The sequence below is a fragment of the Trichophyton benhamiae genome (assembly GCF_000151125.1).
Source record: "Trichophyton benhamiae CBS 112371 chromosome Unknown contig01145.0, whole genome shotgun sequence".
NCBI classification, from domain to species: Eukaryota; Fungi; Ascomycota; class Eurotiomycetes; order Onygenales; family Arthrodermataceae; genus Trichophyton; species Trichophyton benhamiae.
The window spans coordinates 471,969-498,415 of NW_003315111.1; the positions used below are offsets into that span (position 1 = coordinate 471,969).

General features: G+C 49.2%; 10 protein-coding genes across 10 annotated transcripts; 5 read left to right on the forward strand and 5 right to left on the reverse strand.

Moving 5' to 3' along the window:
- Positions 1–214: 214 nt before the first annotated feature.
- On the reverse strand, positions 215–4,247 carry ARB_05548 (uncharacterized protein; the record flags this gene model as incomplete). Its single annotated transcript, XM_003016105.1, has 3 exons — positions 215–3,891; positions 3,985–4,080; positions 4,211–4,247. 3 exons carry the CDS (start codon positions 4,245–4,247, stop codon positions 215–217), a joined length of 3,810 nt encoding a protein of 1,269 aa, XP_003016151.1.
- A 1,930-nt stretch (positions 4,248–6,177) lies between these two features.
- Positions 6,178–8,184, forward strand: ARB_05549 (uncharacterized protein; the record flags this gene model as incomplete). The annotated part of the gene is made up of 5 exons (XM_003016106.1): positions 6,178–6,449; positions 6,562–6,945; positions 7,022–7,263; positions 7,324–7,664; positions 7,741–8,184. The coding sequence occupies 5 exons, from the start codon at positions 6,178–6,180 to the stop codon at positions 8,182–8,184; spliced, it is 1,683 nt and encodes a 560-aa protein (XP_003016152.1).
- A 505-nt stretch (positions 8,185–8,689) lies between these two features.
- Positions 8,690–9,637, reverse strand: ARB_05550 (uncharacterized protein; the record flags this gene model as incomplete). The annotated part of the gene is made up of 1 exon (XM_003016107.1): positions 8,690–9,637. One exon carries the CDS (start codon positions 9,635–9,637, stop codon positions 8,690–8,692), a length of 948 nt encoding a protein of 315 aa, XP_003016153.1.
- A 746-nt stretch (positions 9,638–10,383) lies between these two features.
- On the forward strand, positions 10,384–11,548 carry ARB_05551 (uncharacterized protein; the record flags this gene model as incomplete). Its single annotated transcript, XM_003016108.1, has 2 exons — positions 10,384–10,726; positions 10,788–11,548. 2 exons carry the CDS (start codon positions 10,384–10,386, stop codon positions 11,546–11,548), a joined length of 1,104 nt encoding a protein of 367 aa, XP_003016154.1.
- Positions 11,549–12,527: 979 nt separating this feature from the next.
- On the forward strand, positions 12,528–12,941 carry ARB_05552 (uncharacterized protein; the record flags this gene model as incomplete). The annotated part of the gene is made up of 1 exon (XM_003016109.1): positions 12,528–12,941. One exon carries the CDS (start codon positions 12,528–12,530, stop codon positions 12,939–12,941), a length of 414 nt encoding a protein of 137 aa, XP_003016155.1.
- Positions 12,942–14,070: 1,129 nt separating this feature from the next.
- On the forward strand, positions 14,071–15,162 carry ARB_05553 (uncharacterized protein; the record flags this gene model as incomplete). The annotated part of the gene is made up of 1 exon (XM_003016110.1): positions 14,071–15,162. One exon carries the CDS (start codon positions 14,071–14,073, stop codon positions 15,160–15,162), a length of 1,092 nt encoding a protein of 363 aa, XP_003016156.1.
- An 824-nt stretch (positions 15,163–15,986) lies between these two features.
- ARB_05554 (uncharacterized protein) lies at positions 15,987–18,875 on the forward strand (the record flags this gene model as incomplete). The annotated part of the gene is made up of 1 exon (XM_003016111.1): positions 15,987–18,875. One exon carries the CDS (start codon positions 15,987–15,989, stop codon positions 18,873–18,875), a length of 2,889 nt encoding a protein of 962 aa, XP_003016157.1.
- A 973-nt stretch (positions 18,876–19,848) lies between these two features.
- Positions 19,849–21,748, reverse strand: ARB_05555 (uncharacterized protein; the record flags this gene model as incomplete). The annotated part of the gene is made up of 3 exons (XM_003016112.1): positions 19,849–20,196; positions 20,257–20,940; positions 21,023–21,748. The coding sequence occupies 3 exons, from the start codon at positions 21,746–21,748 to the stop codon at positions 19,849–19,851; spliced, it is 1,758 nt and encodes a 585-aa protein (XP_003016158.1).
- A 1,178-nt stretch (positions 21,749–22,926) lies between these two features.
- Positions 22,927–25,015, reverse strand: ARB_05556 (uncharacterized protein; the record flags this gene model as incomplete). The annotated part of the gene is made up of 5 exons (XM_003016113.1): positions 22,927–23,237; positions 23,311–23,877; positions 24,029–24,475; positions 24,576–24,771; positions 24,875–25,015. 5 exons carry the CDS (start codon positions 25,013–25,015, stop codon positions 22,927–22,929), a joined length of 1,662 nt encoding a protein of 553 aa, XP_003016159.1.
- A 776-nt stretch (positions 25,016–25,791) lies between these two features.
- ARB_05557 (uncharacterized protein) lies at positions 25,792–26,219 on the reverse strand (the record flags this gene model as incomplete). The annotated part of the gene is made up of 2 exons (XM_003016114.1): positions 25,792–25,930; positions 26,014–26,219. 2 exons carry the CDS (start codon positions 26,217–26,219, stop codon positions 25,792–25,794), a joined length of 345 nt encoding a protein of 114 aa, XP_003016160.1.
- Positions 26,220–26,447: the final 228 nt, after the last annotated feature.

Genomic DNA, 26,447 nt, shown 5'->3' on the forward strand with positions numbered 1-26,447 from the left:
CCTAGGAGTTGTTCGTGATTTTTATAGGAGAATAACACTTGCTCAACAGCACCAATAAGAGATGTCCAAAAACACTCGCATTCGGCACAGCAAAAAGCCACGCTTTGAAGACAGGTAAAGAAACAAGAAAAGAACCGCAATGGTATATAGATGCATGCAAGGCGCAAGGTATAGGAGATTCCATAGGGGTTTGCGTCGTTAGATGTTAGTCACTTTATGGCTTAACAGAAGTCTGTTTCGAGCCACGAAGTTTAGGATTGCGAGTAGTTCTCTTTTTTGGCTTTGAGCGAGCAGCATCGCCTCCCTCAATGAACTTCAAGAGCTCGTCGATGCTTCGGGAATCCAAGCTTGGGTTCGCACCGTCGACACCAGCAACCATCTCAGATGTGGTTTGTCCTACTGAAGGCTGGGCTTGGGCGGTAAGAGATGAGCGGCCAGGCAAGTTTACAAGGCGCCGTCTGCGAGCTTGGATATCCTTTGCACGCTTAGCGATAGAGACAGCATTCTGGGTGAGTTGCTCGAGCCAGCTCTCGGCCTCCTTGGTGTTGCGATCCTCGGGGCCAAGCTCGTTGAGGAAGATATTGTAAGCTTCACGCATACGGTTAACGGCAGACTTGGAGTCTTGATCGAGTGCAAGAGCTTGAGCAAGCTGGAAGAGCAATGTAGCAGTGTTGACAGATTGTCTTCCAAACAATTCGTCGCAAACAGCGAGAGAAGACTCGAACCATTTGCGAGAGTCTGGGTACTTTTTCAAGTGCTGGAGCATAACTGCGGCGTTGTTCATTGTGGTGATAGAGTCAGGGTGGCTTGGGCCATAGACGATCTTCCACAGCTCCAAAGCATGTCTGATGTAAACTAGGGCAGTCTGAGTATTTCCGTTGGCATGCTCAAACAGTGACAGGTTGAGGTAGCTGAGGATGGCATCGGAAGAGTCAACTCCCATTGTTCGCTCAGTGACAATAACCGCCTTGCGAGCTAGTTCCACGGCAGCATCCTTCTCATCAGTTTGGTAGTAAACCATGGATAGTTGATGGTATAGCTTGGCCACCTCGGGGTGAAGGATGCCGTAGATCTGCTCATGGAGAGATAGAGACTCCAAGATAAGTTCTTGGCCAAGTTCCTTCTGGTTCTGCATAAGAGAAATTCGGCCGGCTTCAAATGCCTCCTCGGCAAGGGCACTACGAGGAGAAGCATCCTTCACAATTGGAACGATGTTCACAATGTCATCGGGCACAAAAGTGAGAGCAGGTGCGGGCGCAGGGGTAGCAGCAGCTGCAGATGAGCCCTTCTTCTTCTTCTTTTTCTTCTCATCCTGAGAGTCACTGTGAGCTCCGTTTCCTGCGGGAGATTGTTCTTTAACTTGGGATTTGCTGAAGGCATACTCCTTAGCAACAAGCTGAAGACCAAGCTTGAGTGAGATATCTCGTAGAACTTGGAAATGCTTCAAGCTTCCAGTCCAGCTGGCCTCAAGTGTATATCTGTAACGAGATTTAACCTGCTTCTCGATGTCTGCAGCAAGGGATGCAGGAGTAACCTCCTCAAACGAGAAGTCGCCTTCTGGGTAAATTGCTCTGAGAGACTCATCAATCTCAGCACGAGGCTTTGAGTTGACTTCTGTACCTAGCAAACAGTTGAGCAGATGGGCGATACAGGCAGTGGCAAATGGTGGCGGAAGGTTTCGGAGGTAACGGTTAGCAATATGCTTGAATGAACGAGCAACCATATCCTGCACCACGAGAGCAACGAGAGATTGAAGTCTAGATCCCTTTTCTTGGGCGAGCTGTGCTACTTTTCCGAGGTATCTGATGTTGATACCACGTTTGTGGAGGAGTTGGCCGAGGGATTGACCATCCATCGGGAAGCCAACTTCACCGTTGTAAAGATCCTTGACTAGCTCTGGTAGTGCCTTTGATCTGAGGTGGTCGCAAGCATCACGAACTTCCTTCTCGTCTCGTGCCCATTCTTCCTTCTCCTCCTCAGTCTGTGGGACCTGACCGCTGAAAACGTCAGGGTTCAACGCCAGGCGGAAGTTGGAAATGTCAACTCTCTCCTGGTCAGAGTTGTCTTTCTTCTCGGCATCACCACCCTCACCATTCTCGACAGCCTTAGTCTCCTTAGCAGTGGCTCTGCGCTTTTCAACTTCCTCCTTGACATATTGTCCCATCTTGTATCTCCAGTACGCCTCTACGAGCTCGTGGCGGAGCACCGGCATTCGGTGGGGGTATTCATCATGTCCTTCGGCATCCTCAGTCCAAGAGATGTCGAGTGGAGTAATACGGTAAAGGTCGAGAACATATTTACGACCATCGGTACCAAGGAGACCCTTGGTCTCAACACTGCCCTCCAATTCATGTCGTACGCCATCTTTATCCCAGACAGCATGCTTCTTGACACGGAGGGCCTTGGAAAGCTTCTCGAAAACAGGAGTGAAAGCCTCATTCTTCGCGACAACATCCTTGCCCTCAACACCACCGTAATCAATCTGGTGCTCACCGGGCTCGCGGTGCTTAAAGATACCAGGAACAATACTCTGGCCAACAATACGTTTGCCGAGGTAGTCAACAACGACAGTTCCCGGGGTGAAAAGCCCAGGAATGTCAAGTTGGTTAACAGTCTTGACACCCATGACATCCTTTCCAACTGCGATACGGGCAGCTTCGTCGCCACCCTCGGCAGCAAAGGTGCCGACACCGTCCGCACCAAAGGAAAAGAAGATGTTGTTATAAACAAAGATCTGGGCATCCCTGGCCTCCATTGGGTTCAAGGACGCAACCTCGCCCCTAGCGACCAAGATGGCGCCACGAACGGCAGCATCGTTATAGTCAGCAAAGAGTTTAGAGGTTAATCTTTCCCTGAAAACCTTCTCCTGGACGTTTTCCCGGGGAAGCTCTCTGGTAGTCTGGAATTCCTCGTTCCAGTCTCTCAAGGTCTCGGAGTTATCAATGCCCGCAATCAAGTAGTTCTCCTGAGAACGGGTAGCATCCGATATGTGCGCCGTCGCCTGACTCTGCGATGCGGGTACAAGCCATGGGTTGTTCGGTATCGAGTTTTGGAAGGGGAATGTAGTAAGGAGGTCCTTTTTGTTGTTGTACTCCTGGAGAGCCTTGAAGGACTCGTTAAACGATGGAGAGATAAGAGATATCAGGGTTAATAATGAGTGTGCGCTGTAATTCTTGGGAGCAGGCCGGGGGAAAGGATCGAATTTCGAGTTGGAGCACTTGTTCACGTAGAATCCAGAGACATGGGATGTAATCTGGTGCTGTTCGCCTTCGTTTGTGGTCACCAACAGGTACAGGAGGTGTCCCTTTTGGCGGAGATGGTATGGTGGAGGGTTCCACGGGGAAAGAGACACAGATCTGACGGTCTTTGGTACGGCGGACTGGTCCTTTGGAAGAACAGTTGCCAGGTCCAAAGGAGCATTGACATCATAACCATCAAGTGCATGAGTCTTCTTAGCCTCTTCAGGAAGTCCTTCGCCAGCAGCAACAGAGTCATACAAAGACAGGCCAGCGGAAAGGCCATGCAATGTATCAACACGGTTACCGGCAGCGCCGATCAGCTCTCTGATTCTAACAACGTGCATCCTGGCCTCCTTCTCGGTATAGGGATCTTCGATCAGGACGACTTCGGAGTCGGCTTTGAGGCCCTTTACCTCGGATAGCTCGACATAATCATTGATTCGGTTTCCCTCAGTCTCCAGGTGGAAGCAGGTGTACTGGAAAGTACCTGGCAGTTCGACAATTGATTGGCGAACATCCTGGACTTGTTCTTGGCTGGATACCTGCAATTGACCGTTAGGTAAACCACTGAGTGAATATATATATACTGAGACAAGGATGGACCTACCATAACCTGAATGCTGTGTGGCTCGTGAGGGAGCTTTACGCTGATCTGGAAAAGACCTAAAATGTGCACACGACCATAAACAGAGAGCCCTTTCTACAGACATTGATAGCCCTGCTTAAGAGAAACAGACAGCCCTACCTCCAGCATTGTTGTTATCATCCTGTTCCCCTTCTGTCTTGTTGCCGTTTGCAAGCTCCTGGCTGGTATTTTCAGGCTTGGTATCTTCTGGCACTTCTATAGCAAGATGTAGAAAAAAAAATTAGAATCAGCTTCCAAATTGCACAACCACACAGCCATCATGCTGTACACCCGCCATTGGAGCAACAAGCAAGGCCAATGGCAATTCTCACGGCATGTCTCGTACCTTTTGAGTGTTCTGGGCCTTTACTTTGCCGGTCCATCTCGAATAAAGAGCCGAGTGTACAAGTTTCACAGATGTACACAACTCGAGCTTAAGAAGGTAGCCAAAAGAACCCGCCTTTGCCTTTTTGAATGAGCGACTCGAAGAGAGAAAGGGAAAAGGTATGAAATTATACAATATACAGCGCACCGAAACGAAAGGGAAGATCCCAAGAGGAGAGTTGAAAAGGCGCTTTTCTCGACTGCTGCAGTTTTTCTTCTGGGCCCGGCGGTTTCTCCCAGTTGGGACTTCTGGAGAGGAAATTTCACGGAGGCGGATTTTCTGCTCGGAAGGAAACGGGATTCTCTCGGTGAAGCTTAAACTCTGGTTCGATATCCAGTCGAACGTCGTGGGGCCGGCAGTGCAGGGCCGATCACAAGACCATTGTTCTCTTTCTGTTAAGTATACCGAAGCTGTCGAGCGTTGAGGCGTGGGAGGTTGGTGCTTCTTTGGCGGTTGCGTCTGTTGTGGGAGTCGTTGATCAACTAACTAGCGAGAGCCAGGCGTTATATATAACTAGCTGTATGCCTGGCCGGCCTCCTCTCAGGACTGCGCGCGCGCTCAAGGGCCGGGCCTCCGGTTCCGAATCATATCAATATCTGTCCTCTTCTTTCCCCAGCTTTGCCTGTCGGGGACTCAAAAACAGGCGTTCAGAGGTGGGAGCTGATCCCGGCAAGCGGTTCTGCAGCAAGGACAACGACAGGATAGATACGAGCTGCTAATTGCGTGCCTATCACTTGCCCTGCCATGCATGCCCTTACCCCATAAAAGCACCCTGATTAACAAAGACGAAACTCGCCCATAGCGTGTCTGCTCGACGTTATTCGCTGTCTTGCGGCCGCTGGTAGGCGAGCCGACACTAAAGTAACTACATGGCATGGCATGGTCCTGCGAGCGCGAGACATCCCGGACCCCTGGCTGGTTACCTTCGTTTCGCTTAAGCGGAAAGGCAGCACAGAAGACGTCTGCCGATAAAGAAGCAAACCAAACACAAAATGGACTCGCTGATTTCAGCATTACTGGCCGCATTCTTAAACGGATGCTAAGAGATCTTGGTTCAGCAGCATTGAACATTAAGATCGTAACTAATGAGTTTAGCAGTTCCAGTGATAAAGCTATAACTATCAAACCCACGCTGGCATAGAATAGCACTAAACGCAGACTTGAGAAAGACAGCAGCCCTCTACCTGTGTTTTCGGTGTATACAATGGGACACTTCAGCAGAAACCAGCTTGCAGGGCCAGCATAGATGAGGTTCTCGGGTTACCTCCATAGACATTCGGAGCATAGTTCGTTCGAACAAAATATAGGCCAATTCCTGGTCCTAGTTACCTCCTCCAGAACCCATCACCGGCTTGAAAGTAGAACACAGCCATAAGGGTGTCATTCGCATATTGACTGCCTCTTCCATTCTCTGAACCCCTTTTATCAAATAATAATAATGTCAACTCCGTCTTCCGTCCTCCGCGAACATCCATCAAAGACCAAGAAAACTTCCAAGAAACGGCTCCACGTGACATCCCGAGACGCCAGCTAACTAACTACTCAGACGGCGACAAGTCGAGATCGCGAAAAAGAAACGTTTGAGATTTCAAGAATTTTCAGTTCGCTGTCAGATGCGACCTGAATTCACTTGGGATCGCCTCCGCCGACAGGTCGTGCATACATACTCCGTACATATCATGAGTGTGGCTCGTCTGAACTTGTCCATGTCTTTTCATTGATCTCCTGGGGAAACAATCCCGATTCGCGCTCCATCTGTTTGGCTGGGCCTGAACCGCCCTTTATCCGGAGCCCGAACCTACCCCTGAAAACAATATAAACAGCGAGCCGGCACTGTTGGACAAAACAGATCCAAAAGACCGGCCTCGCAGTTCTCGGGAGATTAAAAGCTCGACCAGCCTTATCGGTTGATGCAAAATCATTCTGTGATGCGCTTTACCCGGACATATAATGCGGCAGCCGGGCTTGGTCTTAGGGGAGCTGTAAGGCCACGATATGCCACACTCCCGCAGCTTCGTCGGCACTATGGATCGCAAGACGTTGCTCCTGGAGGCCCGCCACAGCCGGGGAAAGAGGGTCCTGATCCAGATGAGTCCTCTCGAGAGAAGTCGTCCAATCAGCAGGATAACTCATTAAAAGCAACGCTGCTGCGGATGTTTGAATCGTCAGCAACTACGTTTGCCTCTATTGCTGTCCTTGGGTATGTCATCCCCGGTGTTTGGCTCAATGTACGATATAGCAGACTGAATCTAAGGGGTTCCCATTTTCTAACTTTGAAATTATATACATATTTTGTTTCTCTTTGGTTAAAGTGCTGCAGGCTATTCTTACCACAAGTATTATAAGCATTTGGTCCTGAAGAAGATGGACAATGCCTTTGAACCTGGTGATCCAATGTTAGAGCTGGCTGGTGTCAAGGACCCCAAGCAAGATCCAAAAGGAAGCAAGGATATGGAGAAGGACCCTGACCACTGGCTCGAGCGCGACGAGCAAGGTAGAATTGATGAGATTATAAACGGTGCCATTGGCCATTATTACCTCCTTATTGGCGAGAAGGGCACTGGGAAAACCTCCATGATCCTCAATGCAATGAGGAAAGTCGATGGTAGTCGCGTTGCAATGTTCGAAGCCCATGCCAACCTCGAGATATTCCGAATACGATTAGGAAAGTCGCTGGACTATGAGTTCCACGAAGAGTATGTATAGAACGGCAATATTATACACATCCTACAATGCCTCAGATGCTAATTCATAATTCTCCAATTTTTGCAGCTATATTGGTAGTCTTTTCAGCATCAGAGGGCCCCGTGATACCACTGCCCTATTGGACATTGAACGTGCCCTGAACAAACTAGAGAAAGTCGCTATCAAGCGCCGGGATGTCAATCAGAATCCCCTGATTTTGATCATTAACTCTCTGCATTTGGTGAGAGATGACGATGATGGCAGGGACCTCCTTGAGATGCTTCAGCAACGCGCAGAGCAATGGGCCGCCAGTGGTCTAGTGACTATGGGTTAGTTTCCTACCTGATTACATGTCTTAACCAAGAAGTTCTCGCTAATAAGTATAATAGTGTTCAACAGCGATGATTACTGGATCTACGAGCGCCTAAAAAGGTATGCTTCGAGAATGGAGGTCATCCCCGTCCCAGACCTGCCAAAGGGTAAGGCACTAGGTGCACTCCGCAGGTATCGATCCAGATACTTCAAAGAAAACCCACCACAGAGCCTCTTAGAGGAAGTATACAACAAGGTTGGTGGGAGGTTGACCTTCTTAAACCGCGTAGCCAAATCCGAGGATATGATAGCAACCTGCAATGAAATCTGTGAAGCTGAGAAAACCTGGTTTTTGAACAAATGTTGGATCCTCGGCGAGGAGATGGATGATGATGTGATGGACGAACAAAAATATTCTGTAAGTGTTTTCTTCGCTTATCAGCACCCAGTACCTTGGGGTAATGAGCACTACTGACTCGCCATTAAAACAATAGTCTGCAGCAATGGTGCTGGCAAAGGCTCTGGTAGACCTCGAGAAGGACATGGAGAAGACATATGACGACGAAAACGGACATATCTTACCAGAGCTACCGCTCCATAAGGCACGCCAGATCATGACACGCGCAGACTTCATTCAATCTTATGACCATGACAATATCTTTACCATCGACTCCAAGGCAAGGGTTCGAGCTGACTCTGTGCCGATGCAAAACGCATTCCGTGAGATTTGTTCCGAACCAGGCTTCGACCAGTACCTTGAGGACACTTTGGACAGGATTTCTGCTATCGAAAGTTTGGGCAGGACCCGAGAAATTACTGTCAAGGACTTCTGGAATGAGGGTAAATTCAAAGCAACTATGCGTGATACTAAGGGCCGTGAAACCGGTACCCTAGAGATTGGCGTGGTTAAACCCGAGAAGGAAGAGGATGATGACTAGACGTCTATTTTTTTTTTCCCCCCTATTTTCCTGTACTATACGCCTGTGCACCCTTTTTCCTTTACTTTCACTCTTTAGATAATTTTCTTCCTTTACTATTTTTGAGCAGATGGATTTCTTTCTTTTGTAAAAAATATGATATTAATAATAAATAAAAATACGTATATCTATGATCATAAAGTAACATTGCTGCCAGACCCTAGAAAATAGAAAGGAGCCATAGATTATATATGAATTTTGTATAGAATAGTAACCCACCGTTCCTTCTTACTCGTCTGACGATTATTCAGTAAACTGCGTTCTTAATTCGATCAAAGCATGTTAGGCTGACTTCGATCAAATTTCTTCCTGCAATATACCAAAAAGTCAGCAAGTTCATGTATTTATATAGCACTTCGATATTGTATACAAGAAGGGGAGCAGAAAAGCGGAGAGGGATTCAGAGGGTCTATCATTGCCAAATATACTCGACTCGGTCACTGAAGTAGTTTTATTTTCGACGCATTCAAGTGGGCTTTGGCAAGTCGATGTCCACTAGCCAAGGGAGATGAAAGCACTGGTCCTGACCCTCGTCTCCCTTTATAGATGCATTGATGAAGAGAGTTTGAGCTCCCAGTTCCGCAAAGCATCTAGTCGAGTAGCATCCCTCTGTTTGCGAAGTTTTCAGTTTTTCCAGCTTCGCTTCTCTGACTTCCGGTTCATCATGTATTGATCCGCCCAATCTTGACAAGTTAGTTATCACAGGAGACTTGTCAGGATCGTTTTCGATGACGGTCAAATGTGATGCCTCCGAGCTGTCGTTCTCGCGCCAGGTAACCAGCCTCGCGCCCCATTCTTCATGTATGTGTCCAAAGCAATGTAGCTTTGGCCTTGTTCGAAAGACAGATTTAAATAAGTCGGGACATCCAACTCTCGAGGAGGAATAGGGCCGGTCCATCACCCCGTGTGGAGGCCCGTGAGTCATAACAATATCGACATCGTCCTTGATGTCAAAGCAGTGGCCTTCTTTCGGGGAATATTGGAATCCCCAGTCGCCCTCGGAGGGTGTAAACGGGCTAGCATATATTGTCAGTGACGCCCCATTTGCGAGATCAAAGGTGTACAAGCCCTCGTCGAGTAGAATGATGCCATGATCCCTTGCTTCGTCGAACAGCCTCCTTGCCTCTCCATAATCTCCGTATACCTTTTTCACTAGCTCAGCATCAACTGGCCCAGGCATCTCCGCAACTTTTTGTCTGAACATCGGCACATCGAGAGTAAAATCGTGGTTACCAGCGATTATAAGTTTTAAAGGGGCATTTATGGCCTTCAGGAGCTCTATTGTGGCCCGGAATTCGTCGAGCTTCGACTCTTGAGTAAGATCGCCACAGTGAAGAACAACATCCGCATGCTGCTCTGGAGGATGATAGTCGGTAGCATGGGTGTCGGAAAGAATGAGAAATCGAGTAGCCATGCTCCGCTGGATTGAAGTGTTATCTCGGCGTCTACTAGCTGAGCAGTTGAGGGTTGGGTAGGAGTAGTTGTGGGAAATGAAAGATTATTTAGGAGGGAAAATGGCCTTTTATAGCGAAAAGGAAACATTCGCCATAAGAAGTTGTAGATAGTCGGATGATGCAGTCAATGATGTCAACTCTATAATAGGAGCTTAAGGTTTCCTGCAAAGAGACACTGAGGACTATCCAGTAACCGTTCGAGCGCAAGCTCTATTGATTGGCCGGACATTCTCTTATGTAAAGAAAAACCTGGGTATATGGACTTCAACCGTTGGGAGTATTGGATGAAGTTCTGAAGGGTGACCCTCTCCAGGGGAATATTGGAATCCCCAACACATTGTCAAGCTTGTCCAAAATGTCGAGAGAGAAGTAAAGCCTTGATGAGCTTGAAGCTGTGTCCCCTGCTCGAATAGCCGTGGAAGATGACTAAGCGGAATATATAAATCACGTGATCATATGACATCATCACCTCGGACCTGCTGCTTCCAACTCGCTGGCTAACTAGTTAGTTAACTAACGGAAGCTGGAAATCAAAACACAAAAACAAGCCAAGCGCGAGCGAGCTTGCGACATGCATTTGTCCCCAGAAATCCAACCTACCGCAGGCACATCAGGACAACCACTCGCATTTATCTTATATTGAATTGAAGAGCAAACCAGCTACTGTATACCTGCACAGCTCCTAGTACTGAGTCGCAACGCCCCAATGGGCCCAAAATCAGCTTCTACGGCCTCGCCTGGCAAGAGAGGGAGACCTTCTACCAAGGCTGGCACCACCCCTGGCACGAAGGTATCAGTCGAGGTGCCAATTCCCAAAGGTGCTGTCGCAAGGGAGACATCGTCATTTAGCTTGGAGAGCGTGCTGCATTTTGCGCTTTTGGCCGGCAGTAGCTTGCTGCTGAGCACGGCGCTCTTCTCTCTCAGCGTCCCAATAACAAAGGGGGACTTGGCGTGGACGAGCAAGCGCTTAGACTCGTGGAGGGATGTCATGGTGCTCCTCGCATGGCGGGTTATTGAGTTGGCAGTGCCTTGGTTTTCGGGATATGATGGTTTGAAAATGGCCCTGGACCTTTTATCACTGACTGATCTAATGCTAACTATGGTCACTAGCTTGGGATGCGTTGTGTTTTATCGGCCTCATTCACCTTCCGGCATATTCTCTCCTGCTCAACTTTTATAACATTCGGCCCACGACGATAATCGCTGTTGCGACCTTTACCATTCTATCGTGCACAATCCCGTTTTCTTACTTCCGTCCGCTGGGTCCAGCGCATAGTGGCAGCCCGGCTGTCAACCGTGCCATTCTAGCGGATGGTCTCACTACAGCGTACATCACTGTGGCTTCCACCCTTGTATACACCACGTTTATATACCTCAGCTTTGTGACATGGCTTCCAGCCCATCTTGTCACATATTTTAACGGGCTCCCTGATATCACTGCCGCTCATGCCGGGCCAAAGGGATTTGTGTCGCTTTTTCTTAGTCTTTTGCCTGCAGGATACGGGGCGAGAGATCTTTTATTCGTCACATCTGCTAGCCAGCCACCGGAAAAGAAAACCGAGCCAAAAACGACACGTCGACGACTTCGGTCATCAGATTCGCGAAATGAGGAGGAAGAGCAGCGAGAAGAGTCCCGCATTGCTTCACTTTATAAGAAGGCCTGGCTTGGGCTATCTCCTGCTTCAAGGACCCTTATATCACGGTCACTAGCTTTGGCCCTTATGACTCTAGCCAATACCTTCGTGCAATTAGCAGGTACAATCAGCGGGGTAGAGCCTAAGGGAGCCTTGGGATGGGGTTCGATTTGGTCACTTGCCACACTAGTCAACGCTTTCTTTTATGGCTGGGTTCAAGAAGCAAGCGGTGTATGAAGAGACTGAGGAAGAGTGACAAAGTTGACGGCAGTATCAACTTATCTGATTATGAAGGTTTAGTGCTTTTTCTATGTCTTACGAGGATTTCTTTTTTCTTTTCCTTATTTTCCCTTTCTTTTTTCTGCTGCTTTTTAATGACACCTCAAAGGTTATGAGTGAGGCTAAGGGACATGGGGGTTGTGTAAAGGTAAAGGAAATCTGAATTGTTTGGTGTTTCCTGTTAGGGATTGATATTGGGGGAGGCAAAGAGGGTGGGCGAATATTCAGTACTCCCCGCTTCCTCTAGTGGAACAGCAGCGATATTATAGGGGTTTTTCCAAGGCATACGTCCATCGTGGATTCGTATGTCTCTTGGGGATGGATGCTTTTTATGTAGATGTGATACGCGAATTGTTAGTTATGGCCTATTTTACAATATGATAATCAATAATGTCTCATTAGTTACCACCAGTACGAAGAAATATCCCACGCTTTCCCCCTACCCCAACAATAACGTATTACTGTTTTCACAGCTACTCCCTGGCTATAGAATAATACAATATAATAATGATAACCAAATCCAGAGCTTGGAGGATTCTCTCCATCCGGATGCGGCTTCACAGCGCGACTTCTCATTGGTGTAGATGTATTACATAACCACATAACATCACGTGATCACTTACATAATCTCGTCTGCGAGTTCTAGACAGGATTGGAAGTCTTTTGGATCTTAATACGCAACATCCGGCGGGATAAGACAGCTAATCATGTCTAGCGAGGTCACGCTCAGTGTCGTTGACAGTATGTATCCATCGCGAGTCCGATATGTCTTCTGAAACCTGATACGGACTAACCACTGCTGCAGACGACCTGAAAGACGTAATTCAAAACTTCTTTGAGATTCAGTCGGCGGTCCATGGATATCTCGGGCCAGAAACACAGCATGAGCTCGTTAGGAAGCTGTCAGTTACCCGTTCATATCTGCATACTGTATTCCATGGATTATTTTGTTATCGGTTTACTGATATATGTCCACATGTTTAGAAAGTCTCTTACCATATCCCTTAAAACACTATCTGATCATACTACCCTGGATCCAGCCCATGGAGATGCTGCATCAAAACAACCCAACTCCAACCCTGCGCTGCCACAAGCGGATCCGCCACTGCACACCATCCAGCTACCGCCAGAGATCGTTGACTACGTAGATGCAGCGCGTAACCCAGATATATACACGCGAGAATTCGTTGAGTTGGTTCAAAAAGGAAACCAGGATTTAAAAGGAAAAGCTGAAGCTTTCTCTTCTTTCAGAGACACTCTTGCACGGGAGATGGCTAGTGCAATGCCCGAGTGCAAAAAGGAGGTGATACGGGTTGTTAAAGCGACCGGCGGCGATGCCCAACAACTATAGCCCTTTTTTTTCCCTCTATTCTAGGGCTGGCGTTTTAATACTAGGCCAGGGTTAGAAGGGTATAGTAACCTACGGATTTATGGAGTCAGGAGTTATGGGGTTTATCTGCTTCCCGTCTGGGGGATCCGAGTGTCAATTAACAGAACAGGACCAAATGGATAATTTTCCCACACTTCTCTTCCTGGTTTTCTCCTTCCTCATCCTGGCCACCCTGGAACTGCACGTATTAAACCAAACATGCGCATTGAAAGCCAGGGACACAACGCATGGCAGCTGGTGTACAGATACAACCAAATGACGCCCCTTTTAACCATGGGAATCTGCCAAGGCCAGGTGAAAACATCCAAAAATAGTGAAATGCCCCGTTGTCCACCGCCATAGCATGCTCCTTTAACCACGGATCTGATTGACACAGAACCCGAGTCGTGGGCGCACCGCGATGTGGGGAAGCATTTTGTGGTTTGATCATCCGAGAACTGGACGGGCCAATCGTCACAGCCCGTCAAGATGGCAAAGCGTGCAAATAGGCAAAAGAAAAAAGCACTTCCGCCTCCTTAACGGAATGTAAGCAGTAGCCATTCCCGGCACTTACAATCATGTGCTGTTACTGATGGAGTTTAACAGGACCACGAAAAGAAGATCGCAGAATTGGAACTATACGCTTCCGGGAATAATAAGGAGCCAGGCGCCCATATGTGCCGATCTTTTAGGCATGCATGTCAGCCAGGCTTCGACTATATATATAATATATACGGCATCTCTGGGGCTGAATACGTAGCAAGGCTGAGTTTCGTGAAGGCACCTTAAAAGACATGCCAGACCTTTGGATCATATGTGAATTTCCATCTCGCCTTTGTCGTACCGTACAACCCAGATGAAATCGCCCAAGCTTTGCCTCGTATACGGTACTGGCTCACTGTTTGCCCCACATGACGGTCCGCTACGTCTCGACCGTTTTCTCAATATAAATGATTCTGGACAGCCCATTGACGGACTTACTTGACGGCCTGCTTGCCTGTGTGCAAAGAATTCTTACAACCGGACTGTTGATGCCGTTGTCGTCATCGAAACTCAATGCAGTCTTCGTTCTGTGTTTTATGACACTCCCTTCCGGCAAGACACCACGATCATGTCGGAAGATGATGGGCTGACCGGAGCCTACAGGGGGGCTAATTTCGCAATCAAGATAGTAATTGGGGTGTTTATTGGAATCTCCTGGTACAATGCACTGGAACTATGCGTTCTGGCCTTTGTCACGTTCAGCCATTATAGAGGCCTTTACTTCTGGAGCCTCTTGATATCAGCGACTGTTGGCGTCATGCCATATGCACTCGGTTTCCTGCTAAAGCTCTACAACTTGATGGACAATGTCTGGCTGTCTCTTGTTTTTCTTACAGTTGGCTGGTGGACCATGGTTACTGGCCAGTCCTTTGTCCTCTACTCCCGGCTTCACCTCGTTATTCGCGACCAAAAGATCCTACGCCGCGTTTTATGGATGATAATTTGCAATATTTTCATCTTACACTTACCTACAACCATCCTTACATTTGGTTCGAACTCGAGTCACCAAAAGAGTTTTGTACCAGCATACAAAATTATGGAAAAGATACAGATGACCGGCTTTTTTATTCAAGAGGTCATCCTCTCTACCCTCTATATATTGGAAACGATGAAGATGCTACGGATAGCACCCAAGCATGGAAACCGGAAGATTATGTATCAGCTTCTCGGTATCAATCTTATCTTCATTATCATGGATCTCGCACTCCTGGGCACGGCTTATGCCAACCTATATGTTATCGAAACAACAATCAAGGCCTTGATATACAGTGTTAAGCTGAAGCTTGAATTTGCTGTTTTGGGCAAGCTTGTCCACTTGGTCAACATACACTCCTGGAACCCGGAGTTTTTCAGCGGATCAAATGGCTACCCAGATTTTGTGGACCCAACGCAGATAACAACAGACATTACTCGGCCACCTCAATGCATCAACAGTCCTCCCAGGCCGCCGTGGTCATTCCCAGACACTCTGCCAATTACTTCGGATCTGCAATTTTGCGGAAAAGCAGACGTGGCGCCGTCGAGCAGCGGCAGTTTGGCTACGACACATATTGCTCCATGCACCTCCAACGGGGTTCCAGTACCGACACCAGTTGATGTTACACATGCCACACCCTCCCAGGTTATATCACCCAATAACCTTCCCAAATGGCCGAGTTAAAAGGAAAGAGGATTTCGCTGTTGCAGTCACAGCCTATCCACAACACACCACCCTTTCCTGTTGCCCAGGCTGAAGAAGATGAGATCCCAAAGGATTCTGAAACCCCGGACCCGGCTTATCACACGGTGGAAAAGGAACGTCAAACGAGCTCCTGAAGGATGCGAGGTTGTATATATCAGCTCAACTATCCGGGGGGACCAGAAGCTGGCCGATGCGTGTGGCTGAGGAATAAGGCTCTTGCACTTCCCTGTGCGCAAAGTACTCGAATGTCTATTTAAGGCAGCAGTACCTCGTATAATAGCCGCCTGCCCTCGAAGTATGGCTTTTTGTGTGACATGAGCCGGGAAAGGACTTCGCATTTACATCTTACACGTTGTCTGCCAGGCAGATCTCCGGCTTCATGCACGATTTACGACGAACAACGAGATAGAAACGGACATTACACTCCTTCCACCTGATGGAAACTGTATATAGATTATGTCACATCACTGCTTATCTTTCTTCTTCTTGTATCTAATAATAACGCGTTCCTGAATGAATATATTTGCTGTCTGTTCGTTCTATCGAAAAGGCTAAATGCCTTAAGAAAAAGTTACTTTGTTGAAGCTGCGGCGGAAGCTATGCGATGACTAAGCCGGTCCCCGCCCTTCCCGTCCTGCTTGCTTTTATGCGCGGCTGCAATTTTGAGACATCGCGAACTTCGACTTCACGAACTTCACCCTGACTCCTTGTCGGAGCTGGAAATGGGCGGAGGGATACTGCTGTCCAATGATTGCTGGATGCTAACCTTTGCTCAAACGAACAACAGCATCTAGCTCGCCACCATGGTTTCCTCGCGACGCGGATTCAACCCGATAGCTTTCACCCCCTGGCCGGTGACGATACTCTCCTCGTTGGTGTACCTCGCCCTGATAATCCCAATCATCGTTGTCCACCATCTGGTTCCTCCCGCGCCAAAGGAAAGCCCTGCAGGCGTAGATCTAGAGGAAGCCTGGCACGATCTCCAACACCTGACTCGGCAGTATCACCCTTACAACAGCCACTCAAACGATGAAGTGCACCAGTGGCTCCTTAAGCGTATCCATGCTATCTCTGCAACCTCGGCTCGCTCAGAATCCCAATCGGGCCCAGAAGTCTTTGTTTTCGATGATAACCAAACAAATCTAACGTTTTCCAGCGCTGGCGTTGCCGCTACAGCCATTACCGGCGTATACTTTGAAAGCAGAAATATTGTGGTCTACATTCGCGGCACAGAAGACGAGCCGGGGGAATGGTGGAAATCTCCCGATGGTGAACCGTCAGGAAAAGGTGGAGTGCTTGTAAATGCACACTATGATAGCGTTTCTACCGGCTACGGAGCGACGGATAACGGAGTTGGTGTGATTACGACATTGCAATTACTCAAATATTTCACTACACCAGGACACTATCCTCGGAAGGGCCTGGTGCTGCTGTTCAACAATGGAGAGGAGGATTTCCTGAATGGCGCGTATGCATACAGCCAGCACCCAATGTCTAAATTCACGCATACGTTTCTGAATCTCGAAGGTGCCGGTGCAGGAGGCCGCGCTGTCCTGTTCCGTAGCACAGACACAGAGGTTACGAGATTCTATGGAAAATCGGAACATCCCTTTGGCACAGTCCTTGCGAGAGACGCTTTCAAACTGAAATTTATCCGCAGTGAAACCGATTACCACGTCTTTGATGGCGTCTTTGGCATGCGTGGGCTCGATGTTGCATTCATGGAGCCCAGAAGCCGATATCACACTGACCAAGATGATGCCAGGCATACTAGTATTGATTCTGTTTGGCACATGCTTTCAGCGGCCATTACAACCACTGAAGGGTTGGTCAGTTACACCGGAGATGCTTTCGACGGTGATAGCGGAGATGGTGGGAAACTCAACAACGGCATCGGTACCTTGGGGGTTTGGTTTGACTTCTTTGGTTCGTCCTTTGCAGTCTTCCAGCTCAATACTCTCTTTGGGCACTCGGTGGCCCTCTTGGTCGTCGCCCCTCTTCTACTCATCATTACGTCTGTTGCACTCTTCGCAGTTGACAAAATGTACATGTTCTCCATGTATACGTACATATCGGAATCAGGTGGTCAAGTATCGCTCTATGGCTTACGAGGGATGTTCCGTTTCCCCCTGATCCTTGGTATTAGCACTGCTCTAACCATTGCTCTGGCATTCCTAATAATGAAGGTCAATCCTTTTATTATATACAGCAGCCCGTATGCAGTTTGGAGTATGATGTTGTCCACTTGCATGTTCTTTGCATGGTTTATTTCCTGTGTTGCAGACTTTGCCAGACCATCCGCGCTACACAGAGCATATTCATTTTCTTGGATGTTTGGCATTATGTGGGTTTTCCTTGTGATAGCCACCGTTTATCAGAAACAGCACGGCATAGCAAGTAGCTACTTTATTGTATTCTACTTTGCCGGAGTAGCTGTTGCAACGTGGATCTCATATTTGGAACTTTTTGGTCTGCCAAAAACACAGGATTATGCTCGTCGGCAGGGCCGCCTTTCTGATCGAACGCCTAGTTCTGACAGTCACTTTCTCGCTCCATCTGCAGATGAACTTCCATCCAGCAGCAGTGCGGCAGGCCGAGATTTTAACCCAGAAGATGTTGAGGACGAGGAGCCTACAGAATCCACGTCTCTCCTTCGGGGACAGCAGAGAACTACATTTGCTAATTATGCCAGTGCTAGAGGCAGCCAGGAGAGCAATATATCCAACCAGGGCAACAATTCGTTACACCCTAAGGACCACCGACTAGAACAAAAATGGAGTATCTACCTGATGTCATCGGCTTGGATATTGCAATTCCTTCTCGTTGCACCTATTGTCATTATTCTTCTTGGCCAGCTGGGACTTTTCCTAACATCTGCAACATACCAAATCGGTGCCGATGGAGGTTCACAGCTCGTCATATACATCGGTATCGCCGTCTTATCTGTTCTGATCCTCTTACCACTTTTCCCTTTCATCCATCGATTCACCTATCATATCCCAACATTCCTGTTGTTCATCCTCATTGGAACCCTGGTGTACAACCTAACAGCGTTCCCATTCTCTCACAGCAACAGACTGAAACTTGCATTCGTCCAGGAAATGGACCTAGCCACCGGGAACAACCAAGCGTCTCTTGTTGGCGTAGAACCATATATCCATGATGCTGTTCACGCCATCCCATCCGTACAAGACGGGAAGATCTCCTGTACCTCCCATGGCTACGGAGGCAGAACCAAATGTTCCTGGCCTGGGCTCAAGCCAAAAGTAGCAGAAGGCCCCTACAAGGATTGGGTCAGCTACAATATCTCTAAAACTAAAGATGACAAAATCACTCGCTTTGAGGTCTCTGGCAAGAATACCAGGGCATGCAAACTCCTCTTCGACAGCCCCATTGCTGACTTCCATGTGCAAGGCTCTGTTGTTGACAAGCGTCTACCCCACACCGGGCCAAAAGGTGTTTCTGAAATTCGGCTCTGGAGTCGAAACTGGGAGAACACCTGGACAGTTGATGTGGAGTGGACTAAGAAGAATTCTGAACGCACAGGCAAGGTGATGTGTTTGTGGAGCGATGACAATGATCTTCATGTCATACCTGAGTTGGATTTGGCTCGCAAGTTTGCCCCTTGGTGGGTTGCAATTACGAAGCTGAGGGATGGTCTCGTTGAAGGAAGTTATTCATTCAAGCTATAGTATTGCCCAACCCCACGCAATCTGCAACCATGTTTTTCTTCCACGTTTGTAACAGATGCAGTTATTCTATCTTTGCTACTGCGTTTCTTTTTCTTTGGGCAACTGTCTCAGCAAGGCCCTCTTTCCGGTATTTTCAACGTGATTTCGATGTGATGATATTCGATTGTTCGTTTTAGGCAAGTTTATTTTACTTATTTACTTACAAGAATAATATACAAGTCCTCGAGGACCTACAAATTCAACATACTTCTTGGTATGCAGTTTTCTTTAGGAAAATGGGGATAATAGTGTTTGATTTCTATTCTGCAATGGGGTAGGTAGCTAGGTACGTTGAGATATTATCGGCCCATGCATAGCGCTGTCTACCGGGGAGGGTAAGAAAACAACAAGGTAAAGATAGAAAGAAAGGGGAAAAAAAAGAAGCGGCCTCGTAACCTCATTCTCGGGGCAGTTGCTAGCACTAACCACCGTGCGTCGCTATGCAGTCGTAACTCTATGCGTTCTGGTAAAAGCACCAGTTCCTTTCCCACCAGGGGCAAACCAGATAGAAAAGCAGCAAAGAAAGCTAATGAAACAAAATCGAAAATGAAAAAAAAAGAGAGAGAATAAAGGGAGTGGGGGGTATTGATAAAGGAAAGGGACTGAAAGAGAGACGCAATGGTGGGGGGATATAAGGGGAGAAAAAAGAAACCTGCTCCAGGCCGGGGGTACAATTCCGAAGGCGAAAAGGTCGAAACGCCCAGGCCGATATCATGTTTACCGTTTTCATTCCCGTGAGAACGCCTGGTGCGCCTAAACCTATGCCGAAAAGTAGAGACTGCAATCGATGGATGTAGCTTCAACGGTAAATTGGGTATTGTAAGTTGCTTCAATATAGCATGCGGGCGGAATAGCGCGTTGGTAATCGCTGGATCATGGGAGGGTATATTTGTATGGCGTGATACCTGACTTGTGTGTGTGTGTGTCTGCCGTTCTAGTGTTGTGGCACAGCAATTGGGTGGTCATCTCCATCATTGATAGCGGCAGCATTCAAAAGGCCAGATACTGATGGCTGGCTGTCAACTTCGTCGGGAGACTCGTCGTCATCATACATGGTTACTGCTGTTCCAGACCGTTCTCGAAGAGCAGAATGGTTGAGGTATTCTCGTAGTTGTCCGACTCCATCGCCGCTAAAAACGCAGAAGACCTCTCTTTGAAGAGGAGTGAACTCCTCTGGGGCAGCCCGGCAAAACTTGGTCAAGTCATTTCTCAAAAATGCATGGACACCGGTTAAACTCAGATGAGTCAGTCGGCGACAGTAATTCAGAAGAGAGTGTATGCCCTGGGATTCGATAACAGTTAGTATGAGGATTTGTTCTCAGATTGACGTGGATGTACGTACCTCTACAGTCAAATTGACACAATAACTCAGATGCACCCTTTCAAGGCCACTGACTAAGGGATGCTGTGGGAATCTGGGCTTTGCCAGTGCTAGTATGCTTCGATCAGTGATAGCCTGGCATTTGACCAGGCCTATTCTTCGTAATTTTGGTAGTGTTGCCAGTTGCTCAACGCTTGCGTCGGTGAGGCGGTTGCAGCATGCCAAATCAATGTACCGGATTCGGTTGCAGGATTTCACCATTTGAGTGACGGCTTGGTCGGTGATATTAGAGCAATGGCCTAGGTGAATGTAGTGGATGTTCTTCCCCAGTCTGCAGATGGCATAAACAGCTCGGTCCGTAATGAACTTGCACTTTCCAAGTACGAGGTTTCTCAGCCTTGGTGCAGAATCAATGATCTTCTCGACTGCGTCATCTTTGACTCTCTCACAGGCAGTGAGGTCTAGAATCCGAAGGCAGTCGAATACCAAATTTGGAGGAAGTCTGAGGAAAGCTTCATCGCTTATTTGTATACAATGGGCTAGACGCAATTCTCGGAGGCTTCGCAGGGTAGAAAGGAGTGCGGTTACCGAGGCGTTGGTGATATGTCGACATCCGTGGAGATCGATCTCGAGCATCGAAGGGCAGTTATTAGCAAACGCCAGGATAGACCTGTCCGTAAGCTGAGCTACACCATTCAATTTCAGCTAAAAATAGAACAGGTCAGCATATGCTAGTTAACATGGTAATTTAGGAAAGGAGACATTAGTAAGAAGTTATTTTGCATACCCGTTTGAGCTGGCGGCAGTTTTGTGCAAGTTGGACGAGAGAGTCATCTGTAATGTTAATGCAGTTGGTGATATTGAGGCCCTGCAGCCTGGAGCAGTTGGCTGCAACAACGTTCAAAGAATGGTCGGTTAGGGATTCGAGGTCAGAGACGTCCAGTGCCTGGAGCTGCCTGTTCCCCTCCACTAGATCTGAAATTCCCTTATCAGTGACGTTCTTGCAGCCGGTCAGGGTCAGCCTCTCGATCCGTTTGCACTTGACAAATGAAAAGACGGTTCCGTCGTTGACTTTGCTCTTCAGGGTGGTGAGATTCAGGCGCTTGACCAGGTCGTAGTATGGGAAGTAGCTTTCTTCATCCGAGATTGCATGTGCTACCTTGAGCAGGTTGTCCCATGTATTGCAGAGTGGCCTGTGCCATAGAATGCCCACGCAGTTCATCGACCAACACGACGAGACCTTCATGCAGTTCAGAAGGTCTACTGGAGACGAGAGCTTTGAGAAGATAGCAATGAGGATCTCTGGAGGCAGTCGATATATCGGTGGCAGCGGCATATCCTGACCACGCCTGGAGTCCACGCGGAGATCTCGGAAATTCCCAACGCCTATTGATGACTGCGAGTCGTTTGCTTCGAGCATGAAGAAGTCGTTATCCTCGTCTATGGCTCTCTCTGGCGAAGTGGAGGAGGAAGAATCGCCCCCCGAGTCTCGAGGACGCGAGCGGCAGGCCATAATGATAGCTGAAACGGGATGAGCCGATCAGAATGTTCGTTTCAATGGAAAACAGTATTCCTCGGGCAGGTAGTCGGAATCAGGGAGACGCAAGGTACCGTAGTATCGTAGGATGGATGAGCTTTTCGTCCGCGGGTGTTGATGACGCTGTTGTTGTTGTTGTTGTTGCTGTTGATGTTGTGGCCGTTTGGTCGTACGTAGTGTATCACACGATGGCTTCGAAGTGAGGTGATTTATCTCGTCGAAAGTGAGGTGAGGGTGCTGGCCCTTTCTAGCACGTCTCACCTCCCTTTATCGTCCTTTCTTGGAGTATCAAACGGGATCAGGATGTGAAGTTGGCTGGCGAAGTGAATCCCACGGGGTCGTTAAGCATGGGGGAAGTAGGCGCCGGGCCAACCTTCGAGGGCGTTTAATTAGTGATAGGGCGTCAAGCGATAGGAGCGGCTGTGGACGGGGGTCTCTCAGCGGTAGGAGCAGCAGGGACGGCGGCGACAGCGGCGGCGAGAGGTCGTCACGGCTCTGGTCTCCCTCTCTTGACTTCGTTCCTTTTCAGTCGGGCAGGGGCTGGGCTGGGTGATATTCGTGCAGGCTGGTTCGCGAGCTTCGTTTCCAACGGCGCATCGAGAGGCCAAGCCAGCTGGATTCGCCAGGAGGGGCAGCGGGAGCTGGGATTGATAAGCAGGCGGACGGGGCCGCGCAGGAGAAGCAGACGACCGGGAGGCAGTAGAGGCGACAGACAGCAGTCGGTGAATGCAAAGAGCAGGGCAGTGAAGACGAGCGGGCTTCCTCTCGGCTGCGGCAGAAGGTGATGCAGCGACGGCGTTGGTGAGAGCAGGAAGAAAAGCAAGTTTGGCTGGTGTCGCAGGCGCCGTCGGAGGTTTTGCTCGAGGTTTTTCCTTGTCACGCGTCGGGCTGAGTGACTGGGACGAGACGCCGGTGATGCTGATGCTGATGCTGATAGTGATAGTTTACAGAATGATAGAAGAAGAGATGTTGTTCAGGTGGATGACCGCTAGTTAGGTCTCCGGTGAATGTTGATTTGGTGAAGTCGCTGGCTACAGGCAGGTCTAGGTGAGAAATCGCCAGCGAGTCTACTGCTAGATAGCGACAAGATACAAGAAGCGCCCAAGACACAAAGGATAGAAGAAGAAGAATAGAAAAAGAAAAAGAAAAGAAGCCTATGAAGCTTGCGAGGCGCCCTTGGCCCATTCGCGCAGCACATTCTTCTTGATCTTGCCGGTGCTGGTCTTTGGCAGCTCCGGGACGATCTCGACCTCCCGCGGCACCATAAATCGACTGATGCCGCTGGAGTTTTTGGCCCAGGCGATGATGTCAGGGCCGGTGACCTGCTTGTCGGCCTGGATGGTAACGTAGGCCTTGGGTCTCTCGCCCCAGTGGGTGTCCGAGACGGCTACGACGCCGGCTTCGAGGATGTCTGGATGCGTGGCCAGCATCGCTTCGAGAGCGACAGAGGATATATTCTCTCCTCCTGTAATCCATTTCAACGTTAGCAGGGGGACTCTCTGTACTTTAACTCTAGGAGGAGGAGGTTTTAAGCCTACCGCTGATAATAATGTCCTTTGCCCGGTCGAGGATCTGGATGGCTCCGTCTGGATGCCACACAGCCAAGTCACCAGAGTGCAGGACACCGCCGGCAAAGAGCTTGTCGGTGGCTGCTGCATCCTTGTAATAGCCTCTGGCACAGATGTTGCCCGTGAACACGATCTCTCCAATCTCCTGGCCGTCCTTGCGGACGTCGATGATGGTGCCCTCAGGAACATCAGTCTTGATAACCCGGACAGGCAGGCTGGTTAGAAAGCCGTGGCCCTGTCTGGCCATCCTCTTGTACTTCTCCTTGAGTGGGATTGTGTCCCACAACGGCATATGATACGCCTTTGTGATGGGGCCATAGGTTTCTGTGAGGCCGTAGACATGGACCGGATGAAGGTTGACGCTGGTCATCTGCTCAAAGAGATGGGCAGTGGGCGGACTGGCAGCCACGGTAACTCTGACCGGCCGTGACAGTCTCTCTGCCTCCTTTGCGGCGCATAGCAGAGTGTTGACCGTGGGAGCGGCGTTGAAGTGAGTGATGTTCTCTTGCTTCAACATCCGCCATATCTCAGGATAGTCTATCTTGCGAAGACAGTAGTGAGTCCCCCTGACCGCAGTGATAGACCAGGGAAACGTCCATCCTGTTGACCGTCTACTGTTAGCACAACATTCCTTCGGTAGTTAAAAGTAGTTTCAGTAGAAAGCAGGTGCAGCTGGTGAATAGCATACCCATGGCATGGAACATAGGCAAAATCCACAGGTAGCCGCATCTTCCTTGCTGGAAGTTCAATCCCGACTCGATGATGTTCCCGAGCGCAGCAAGATAGCACCCTCGATGGATATATTCCACCCCCTTTGGCCTTGCCGTCGTTCCACTGGTGTATGCAAGCGCAATTAGCGACTCCTCATCCGCCGCCTGAGCCTCTAACCCATCCCATCCGGGGGCCCCTTGCTGCTCGTCATGCTTCAGCCCTTCGAGGATGGCGGCGTCAAGGTCTCCGCTTAGCTCCCCTTCGTCCGCGTCGGTGTCTGTGTCGACTATCAAGGGTATATGGGGGCTGCTCTTGCGAAACTCATCCAGCAAGTGCACAAACTCCTTGTCGACGATGATGGAGTCAACGTCGGCGTGCGTGAAGATGTATGCAATGTCCTCTGCCTTTAGACGGTAGTTGATAGCTACAATCAGACAGTTGTTCTCTCCGGTTAGCCCGCATCTCTCCCAGCGTCCCCCGACCTCGTCGTCCACTTCACACACCGCGTATTCGGAAGAGCTTACCGACGTTGACTGCGCCGGCTGCAGCGATGCCGAATATCGACTCGAGGAACCCAGGCGTGTTCGGGGCCAGTATCCCCACTCGCCTGTACCCACGCTTCTTGATGTAGTATGCAAGTCCCCTCGCCCTGTCTGAAAACTGCTGGTATGTCTTCCGGACGACCTTGTTGTTCGCCGTAACGTGGTATATGGCTTCGGCCTAGATATATATATGGACCAGACCATGTCTTTAGCCGCGCCAGCCCCTCCACGCTGCCAACAAAGAACAATGCTCTGCATAAAGGGGATTGTCAAAAACGTACATCTGGCTCGATTGCAGCTGCGCGAGGCAGGAAGAAGGTCGGCGAGAGGGTATGTCGGTTCCTGCTGAGTGAAGCAGCGTCTCTCTGCTGCGGCTGGAGCTGCGCAGAGACGCTCTCAAGCCTGGCCTTTGCGCCAGACATGGTGGATGGAGATGGGGGGGGGAGTCAGGAGAGAAGGACAAGGAGGCAAAGCAAGAAATGCAAGACGGGGTAGAGAGGGGAGAATCGGGAGCAGCCAGGGACCCTTTATATATTCCCGTGTCCCTGCCGGCCGCAAGGCGAGTTGCGTCTTCAGCTTCTTGCCGCTGCTCGGCGTCTCTCATGCGATGGAGCCGCCTCTGCCTATTGCCGAGGAACTTCCGACTGGCCGCGGCAAAGGCGGAGCTAGGTCGGCGTTGATAACTAGGAAGAAGAAGAAGAAGACGACGAAGACGACGATGATGATGACGAGACGATGAAAACGTCGGAAAAGGGTCTTTATATTTGTTTAATGTCCCCAGTCGCAGCTGTGTGTGTCTGGAGGCGTTTTCTCTGGGCTGCCATAGGGGCAAAAATTGGAGCGATGCAGTAACTCAGCAGTGAAGGAGAAGAAGAAAAAAAGAAACAGCAGCTAACTATTTGATAAGTAGCCTCTCTTTTTCTCAAATCCCAAATTCGACGCCGCGAAGTGTACATATTAAAATGAAGAAAAAAGTGGTCTTTTTGTTTTTAAAGGGAAGAGGAAGAAAGGGCGGGCACAGAAAAAAGATGGTCTTTTCACTTCCGTCACAAATTATCCCTGAAGTCGTAAAAGGGGTGTATTTTGAGTGAGCTGGAAATGTACAAATCAACTGGCGCGCCGTGTACAACATGTTGCTCGTCAATTGCCCACAGTGCATCCTGGATTGAACCCATCCACATCAGCCCCGACAAGGTATCTAGTAGCCGTACTGAGCCAACTGCTCCTTGGTCTTGTTGTCCACACTGGCGGTTCTCTGGGCCTGGAGAAGTTGTCTCCGGGCGGCCTTCTTGCGCTCGTAGTATGCAGCGCCCTTGACTTTTCTCCTCTCTTCCAATCTGTAGGCGGGAACAAAGCATATTAGTATCAACTGGGGGAAAGACCAAATTTAAGTATTAGACTCCAAAGGGCATTAACGAACCTGGCGACGACGTCCTGGTACTTCCAGCCAACCTCATGGCTTAGTCGGCCGACTGTGCAGTATTTGCGGCCGGGCTTGAGGCGGAGGACACGGAGAGCTTGGGGAACGACGACACGCTTCTTCTTGTCATAGGGCTCTGGGATGCCCTCAAAGACCTTCAGTCTCTCCATGGCAGCAGCGCCGCGGGCGGTCTTGTGTGGGATCATGCCCCGGACGGTCTTGTAAAAGATGCGCGAGGGAGCACGGAAGTGGAAGGGACCTAGGAAACCATTGTTTTAGCTAACCATCCTCTCTCCCCTCATTCCACCACTACATCTGGTTTCTCTTGTCTTCCTCTCCAGCATTGAATGGGTGCGCGTGATCTTACCTCCTCGGGTTGGGTTGAAACGGGTGATCTTTCTGAGGTAGGCATGGTACTTCACTATTAAGACACA